An 8,260-nucleotide genomic window follows, 5' to 3' on the forward strand; every position below is an offset into this window, starting at 1 on the left:
CTTTCGATCAATTTCATGCATTCTTGCTGAATATAAGCCTTCATTTTATTCTGACCTCAAACCTTCAAAGAGTAATGTGCATCAAATCATATAAACCATAAACATATATATTATAAAGAAGCCGGGAGCACAAATGAAAGACAATGGAAGTGTCAAAGACCTTTATATGTTCAAGTTTATTCCTCTATTTTTAATCGTTTGTGTCTATAACATCCTTCAACTGTGAGCTGATTCAGGCATCACTGTTGACTCTGTATATGTTAAAAATGCGGACAATAAGTTTCTTATAGCTCTGTCAGCACGATGAACACTTCCTGTCCTGGCCAAAAATAAGAAATGATTCATATGTTGTTGTTTTTTTTCACTGACCATCAATTGTTGAAGAGATTTGCACAGGGACATGCAAGCGTTATCAGCTGTGTTTTGTGTCTGTTATCTTGCAAAGTCATTCAAAAGTCTGAATCTCAGATCTCACAGCTTGCACATGCGGAAACACACGCGGACGGCCTTCCTGAAGGGAAGGTGAATTTGCTCTGACTTTATCAGAAAGTCACATGTCAGCGTGTGTGTAAATAGAAGACATTGTTTCTGAGAGTTTGTGTGTGTGTTACTCAGGATAAAGCTGTATGTTTGAGCACCCTTTTTTTTGATCTGTCACCACAGGGTGCCTCCGACTGGCCCCCCGTGTGATGAAATGCACGTATCTGAAAACGTGAGACAGTGAGACCATGGTAAACGCAAACAACAAAACATGAATAAGAGAGAGAGTGACAGACAGAGAGAAAGAAAGAGAGGCAGAGTGGATTCCATTGGCTGCGTGAGGAGGAGGAAAAAGGAGCCGAAAGATATAAAAAATTCCATTGCTGCTTCCAGAATCCAAGTCACTGCATGACATCATCGCCTGCGGAATCTGAGTCACACTTTGACATCATCGCTTCAGAGGCCGATGCTGCCTTCAAGTCTTCCTAAGTCAATACTTAGTCAAACTATTGTAGAAAAAACATTTCAATTTCATCCACATATTTCCACAAAGACAGGATTTTTAGCACTATTGCAACTAAATAAAGGGTGAGGATTAATATAATTTAATGTAGCATAATTTAATATAATACAATATTCAAATTATTATAATTTTTTTGGAAAAAGTCTGTTGTTTTCTAAAATGCTTGCTGTGATGGTTTTTGGTTTAAACTAAAAATAAAACTGTTTAAAAAACATAATTAATTAAAATTACTTTGAAATGAAATAACATAATATGGAAATGGCATAATAACATTAAAAACTGTAAACAAATATAATTCCTTAGCAACTAACTGAAATAATAAGTTTAAGTACTGAAGTTACTAAACCTAAAACTTAAATAAAATAAATAAAAGCTAAATAGAAATATATTTGAAAAATAATAATTCAAATGACAAAATTTTTTGAAAAACATTAGAAAAAAAATTACAATATAATAAGATACTTAAAATTGAAATAAATGAAAGCTAAATAGAAATTAAAAAATAAAAATGGAAAAACAAAAGAACATTAAATTTGAAATTAAACAAAAAATGCACACAATAAAAAAGTAACAATTTAAATAGAAAGTGGAAGTGTAAATATAAAATCTAATAATATCAAAATAACACTGATTGGGTCAGTGATTCTTGGTTATAAAAAATACAAATTTTAAATATAAATACCACATTCATTGAAAATCTATTCAAATTTACAATTATTAACAGTATTAAAAATGAATAAATAAATATTATTGATATGTCTATAATATTATAGATAAATAAAAAAGTATTGACATTTCATAATATAACTACGGTATCCTATCCAGAAGCCAGCATTAATTAAATTAATTTAATTATTTAAATAAATAAAATAAAATATTTTTTTCGTTATGAAATCATCTTATAGCACAGAAAATCCCCTTAACTGAGAAATCACCTAAATATGATTATTCAGTCATGACTTATAAGCAGCAGTAGTCAAATCAATGGGTTGTTTTGCATTTAGAATGCAATGCGAAAAAACACCTCAAATGATGATTCGGCTCCTTTTTCTTTATGTAAATGAATACTGAAATGACAGCACAGGCGATGACAGGCACAGAGCGGCACACACACACACACACACTCACATGAACACGCACGTGGAAGACGTGGATTGCCAGCATGCACGGATACTTACCCCGCGCCGGAGGCTCCTGAGGCAGTGCATTTTGGACTTGGAGGTCATTAGGTCGTTGAATCGGTGGGACAGGGGCTCCTTGGACTGTTTGGGGGTCTGGGGAGTGGGGCAGGGGTCAGGGGTCACAGCAGAAGGTGAGGGAGGGTCAGGGGGGGGCTGGCGAGGTACGGGGGAAGTTAACAGGGACATAAGCTACCAGTAAGACACGAGCCACAGAGCAGCGACCAGTGAGTGAGAGAGGTTTACAGAGAGAGAGAGAGAGAGAGGGTGGGACCAAATCGATCCGGAAAGAGGTAAACAAAAAAGGAAGGGGAACACAAAACAAGAAAAATAAGGACCCAAAAATTAAACTAATTAATCAATTAATCAATTAATAAAACAAAGGAGAACGCAAACATAAAAGGAACTTAAAAGAAATGGCAACTGAAAGAAACACGCTGCAGCTGTGGTGTTATTAACCCTATGAGCGAGAGAGTTAGTGCGTTAAACTCGCTCCTGTACATCAGGGGTCACATGCAGGGGTCAGATCACTGCAGAACCACTGAAGGGACGGTTCACCCAAAAATAAACATCACGTCATTGACTGGCGGTCTTCCGTGGAACAAAGAAGGAGATTTTTATGGTGATTTTTCAATGTAATGGAAGCAAATGGGGACCATGGGCTTCAAAAATGACAAAAAGCCTTGTAAAAGTAGTACATATGAAGTCATTGTTCACAGTTAATAATCTGTCCCCGATAATTCACCTTTTCATCAGTTAAGTTTCAATTTAAGTACTTTTATTGGTAGGATTGTGTTTGCGTGAAATAATGTAATATATGCACAATGGACTTTGATTCTATTGATCAAGGCAGTAGGAGATTTCTGACGGTGTGCAGCTGAAAAATTCATTTCAGCTAGTCTTCCACCAGTAACATCTGCATTTGATCTCTTTTTTTTATTTTTTAGAACTATAAATCTCCGGCAGTTTGTCAAAGTATTTATTCAAATTTCATTTCATAAATATTCCTTTTCTCTTTTTGTGTTCCATGGAAGAAAGTCAGTCAGTGAGGGTGAGCAAATGATGAGCGTTTTAATTTCTGGCTGAACTGTCCCTTTAACAAACGCACACACACACATTCCTCTACAGCACAAAACCTGATTTCAGATCAACCATTCACTCTTTCCTCTCTCTCTTTCACTGTTATCAGTGAGCTCCCCAAAGCGTAATGGAGAAATTAATGAACGTGCGTTCTGGGAGAGCTCACATTAATGGTTCAGTTCCCAACAGACTGGACAACCTGCTAAAACATCACAGACTAAATCTGCCCTCTATGCATTAGGAAAACCCGAGATCTACACAAGTGTGCCCAATACCACAGGAAATCAAATGTATGTGTGCAATAATGCACTTATGATGGAAGTCCACTGAGCAATGAGTTACACATCCAGAAATAGTCCTACCACTAAACGAATGATTCACACAACTTTCCGGCTCAAATAACATACTTCGCACAAAATTAATAATTGCTTCAGATTAAATATGAGCTTCACATTTTCTACTTTAACCCTTCCATAATATCTTGTCCTATTTTAGTATTATTTACAGTATATACTATTAAAGCATGAATTAATATTTTGAATTAGCTTTTAGTTTATATTTCCATTTTTATTGCTGTTTAACTTTTACAAATGTTATATGCTATTGTCATTTTTATTTGTAATTAAAATAGCTAAATATATATATATATATATATATATATATATATATATATATATATATATATATATATATATATATATATATATATATAAAGAATTAGTTAAAAATAACTGATAAGAAAAAAAACAATAAGTAGAATAAATAAATAAATAAAGCAAGCATAAATTCCAGGCTATTCAATTACACTCTCAAAAATAAAGGGATTTGCTATTTACACTTTATTTTTTATTTATTCAATTTTTTATTTTTTTATTTTTTTTGTAATTTTAGTACCGGTACATCAGTTTTTTTCCATTTCAATTTTTTTTGTTGTTGTTTAGGTGTAACATATCTTATATTTTGTTTTATTTCAGCTTTATTTTTAGTTAACGCTAAAATTATTTCAATGTTTTAGCTCTACTTAACACTTGCGGCCCACAGACGTCCCATGTAAGAGCATTACTGTAAACAGCATTTCTCCTTGTTTTCCAAAGTTGAGCTGATTTCCTGTGGCAATGGACAGCTAGTCACAGATGCTGCCAACAGCTTAAGATTCCTCTAAACTTTACCGTCATAAACACAAGAAACATTTCAACTTCTAACCCTCTACAACATTCAACATTTTGTCAGTATCATCAGCTTTCATGCATAAACACCATTAATCAGACACAGTTCTGCATGAGATGTGTGTGTGTGTTTAGTGTTTAGATGAATATTATTGAATGTGGTTTCTAAGTAAAGTCTCCTAATAATGTTTTGTGTTATTCCTGAGCACAAACACAGACGTTACACACACAGGATAGACGTGAACTGACAAACACAGGCTATGATTGGAACAGCATACTTCTGTTACTATTTAGGCACTATGTGCAATACGCAAATATGACAAAAATGCGCAGCATACAACAAACCACACCACATGGAACATGATATCCCATAATGCAATGCGCAAACGTTCCATTTCCAGCGTGAAGAGAATATAAACTGCAGTATTTCACAGACTGGCAAACTAAAGTGCAATAAATGCACAAAAAAATGCAAATAACCATATGCCACTTGCCGAATTAAATATGTAATGAGATCATGTGAGCACAATAAATATTAATAATATTGTAATATTTTGCATAAATTAAAATAAATATATTATGCACTTGAAAGTCTTTTATGCTAGACAGCATTTATTTGATTAAAAATATAGTAAAAATAGCAATTTTGTCAAATATTATTACAATTTAAAATAAATGCTTTCTATTGTAATATATTTAAAAATAAAATTTATTCCTTTAATGCAAAGCTGATTTTTCAGCATCATTCCTCCAGTCTTCAGTGTCACATGATCCTTCAGAAATCATATTGATATACAGATTTGCTGCTCAAGAAACATTTCTTACTATCATTCAGCTCGAAAACCGTTAATATTTGGTGTTTTCTTAATATTTGGTGTATTCTGAATGAATAGCATGTTTAAAATAACAGCATATATTTTAAAATATAACATTACAGATGTCTTTATTATCGATTTAATGTATCCTTGCTGACTAAAAGTATAAATTTCTTAACTGAACTAACTAAACAATCATAAACAGTGTAAACTGCACAGTATAAACTAGTTTTCCATTCCGCCCATAGCCACACAGACACACCTCATTAAATACATATGACAGTGTTAATGCTCACATCCTGGTCCTGCAAGGTTAGACGGGGTTTGGACTGAGCATGCTCAGTAGGGGCGGAGCCTTTGACACAAACGTCAAAGGTCACAAGATGACAGAGGAAGACGAGGAAAAGGAAGAAGAATGTGGTTACCATGAGAACAGCACCGATGGGCGGCTAGTGAAGGAAGTTACTTTCGGTTTGAAAGGACAACGCAGGAATAAAGGCTTTAGAGTTGCGTTTCTCTGCAAAGGTCAAAGGTGAGGCCTCTCGGGCCGGTGCATTAGTACGTTATCAGTGGGGCGTCAGGATGAACGTGGAACGTATTTTCGTGCAGGTGAACACAGGGAAGGGAAAGGAAAGGAGAACGATGGTGGCAAACCAATAACAGCATCTACAAATGCTACAATAAACAAACCTCATCTAAACACATAAAAGAATCAAATACTGTCTGTGCTGTTCATATTTACTTGAGTTCTGGTTTCAGTCAGATCCTAGTAGCTGCGAGTGAATGTGACGCCGGTGCGGTGTGTGTTACCTTGCTTTTCTTATTGAAAGGCCAGAGAGTTTTGCTCTTAGCCTTGCTGGAACGGTCTGCTCTGTTGTCCGGGCGTGAGTTTGTGAGACTGGTCTCAGACACCGTCCTCTTCATCGCCTGACCGTAGTCTTCAAACTCCACATCGCCAGGAGGCTCGAACCCAGACTTATACGACTCTATGACCTGAGAGGAGTCCTGCGGGCGACAGACAGACAGATAGTCTTACTGTGGGATTATACTTTTTATTCATATTTTGAATTCGATTCATTTTTTGTGTTCATTTACATTTTTGTTAAAGTTTAAGTAATTTTATTGTTCTTATTTTTTATTATTTTTTAATATGTACAGTCATGCCCCAAAATATGGACACGCTTGGTAAATCTGATCAAAGAAGGCTGTGAAAATTAATCTGCTTTGTTAATCGTTTTGATCTTTTGTTTTAAAAATTCTCAAAAATCTAACCTTTTATTGGACAATAAGAATTTTAAGGTTGTAGAAATCCTTTTTTGAATCTTTAATGCTACAAAAGATTTCAATTTCAATTAAATGCTGCTTTTTTACATTTCATTTTAACAAAGAATCATAAAAAAATTTACATTAAAAAAGTTCCAACACAACTGTTTTCAACACTGTTGATAATAAATGTTTCTCGAGCAGCAAATCAGTATATTAGAATGATTTCTGAACGATCATGTGACACAAATTATATTTTAAAATGAAAGTTTTTCTGTATTTCTAATCAAATGCAGCCTTGATGAGCACAAGAGACTTCTTTCAAAACAGTTTTAGACATTTCTGCAATTTCATAATCTGCAAATGATGCTACTTGCGTCATATGAAGGATCAGGTATCAGTGATTTATGATAATGTTGTCCATGTGAATAAACGGCCAGAGACTGATCCTGGATCAGTGTTAGAGTCAGTAATGTCTTGTTCAATGCAGATTGAGTTTTTATGCGAGAATGAGAGGAATTCCAGACAGAAAGTCTGTATGAGTGTGTTACTAACATTATTGGGTTCGATGGACTCGGCCACTTGTGTTATTCCATCCAGGCATTTCCCGATGATGGGCAGAATCTGTCGGTCGACCTCCGCAAACGTCTTCAGCGACTCACCCATTCGCTCTATCCTCTTCTCCTCCATCACCTGGATATTCTGCTCACAACACACACATACAGAGTTAGCGTGTGTATTTCTGAATAGAGAGCTGCGAGATCATGCAAATTGCCTTTTGGGGGCGTGCTTATGCTGTTACCTAATTTGCATAATCCACAATAGTGAATTCAGAAACAATGCAAATAAACGATGATATAAAGAGCGGACTCCTTCTCAGAGGATGTTTCTGTGCGTGTGTGCGCACCTGGAAAATATTAGGGATGATGGTGTAATAATGTTCGTTCTGTTCCTGGTTGAACTTCTGCAGGTATGAGGAATATTCATTCTTGCTGTCAGAAGCCATCTGGTGTCTCATCTGAGCCTGCTGCCGTGCCTAAAAGAGAGAGAGGATGAAATATTACTGATTCTGCACTATCATTTTATTAGTTATACCCCTTAAAACACACATATGTAAACACATGCAAGCCTAGACACGATTTCACAATTTTTTGCATCTTCCTACATCCTTGCGACAACATTCGCGTTCAAAACAATCATGCATTTGCATGATTTTCCAAATTCGTAACCAACTCAAACATATCTTATGTTTATAGTGCTTAATAAGGAATAGTCAGTTATGAGCTTATTAACCAATGAGATTTCATTGTAGGCGGTGCTACCTGGTGCTATGATGAAAAAAAAAACTGACTTAAAAAGGAGTTATAATTTTATCACTGTGATTAGGAATGCAGTGCACTCAAAATAACATACTTTTGTTTTCAGACTCAATGACTTCACCCAAATGTACCCACAAACCTCACAAACCTGACTCCTATTAGAATATGAACACTTTCAGACTGATTCATACAGATATGTCAAACGGCAGATATGACATACGTGTGAAAATCTACAAGATATAAACACCTTACTCAACACTCTCGTAGATTGAAGAAACACACACAAATGCATGCTGCTGAGGTAAATGTGATTCTAAAGTGTACTGATGCATTTGAACGCACACCGTTTAAGTGAGAGGACGGTACAGAGAATGCAGCATCATGTTAACCACATCCTGATCCGATTCTAGGAAATCACCCTGGTTAACCTGTGGTT

At 35.3% G+C, this 8,260-nt stretch overlaps 1 protein-coding gene across 15 annotated transcripts in view; it reads right to left on the reverse strand.

The window, feature by feature from the left end:
* LOC127985541 (formin-binding protein 1) overlaps positions 1 to 8,260 on the reverse strand; it is a 63,236-nt gene that overhangs the window by 14,210 nt on the left and 40,766 nt on the right. For 8 of the 15 annotated variants that reach the window (XM_052587586.1, XM_052587585.1, XM_052587588.1 and 5 more), the window contains exons 7-10: positions 7,413 to 7,541; positions 7,061 to 7,207; positions 6,053 to 6,247; positions 2,182 to 2,373 (exon numbers count right to left, since the gene is read on the reverse strand). In XM_052587586.1, the coding sequence (XP_052443546.1) occupies positions 2,182 to 2,373; positions 6,053 to 6,247; positions 7,061 to 7,207; positions 7,413 to 7,541 (663 nt within the window). The remainder of the gene's footprint in view (positions 1 to 2,181; positions 2,374 to 6,052; positions 6,248 to 7,060; positions 7,208 to 7,412; positions 7,542 to 8,260) is intronic. The other 7 variants (XM_052587592.1, XM_052587591.1, XM_052587593.1 and 4 more) reach the window with 2 other exon arrangements.

The sequence above is a fragment of the Carassius gibelio genome, chromosome B21, assembly GCF_023724105.1.
Source record: "Carassius gibelio isolate Cgi1373 ecotype wild population from Czech Republic chromosome B21, carGib1.2-hapl.c, whole genome shotgun sequence".
NCBI lineage: Eukaryota > Metazoa > Chordata > Actinopteri > Cypriniformes > Cyprinidae > Carassius > Carassius gibelio.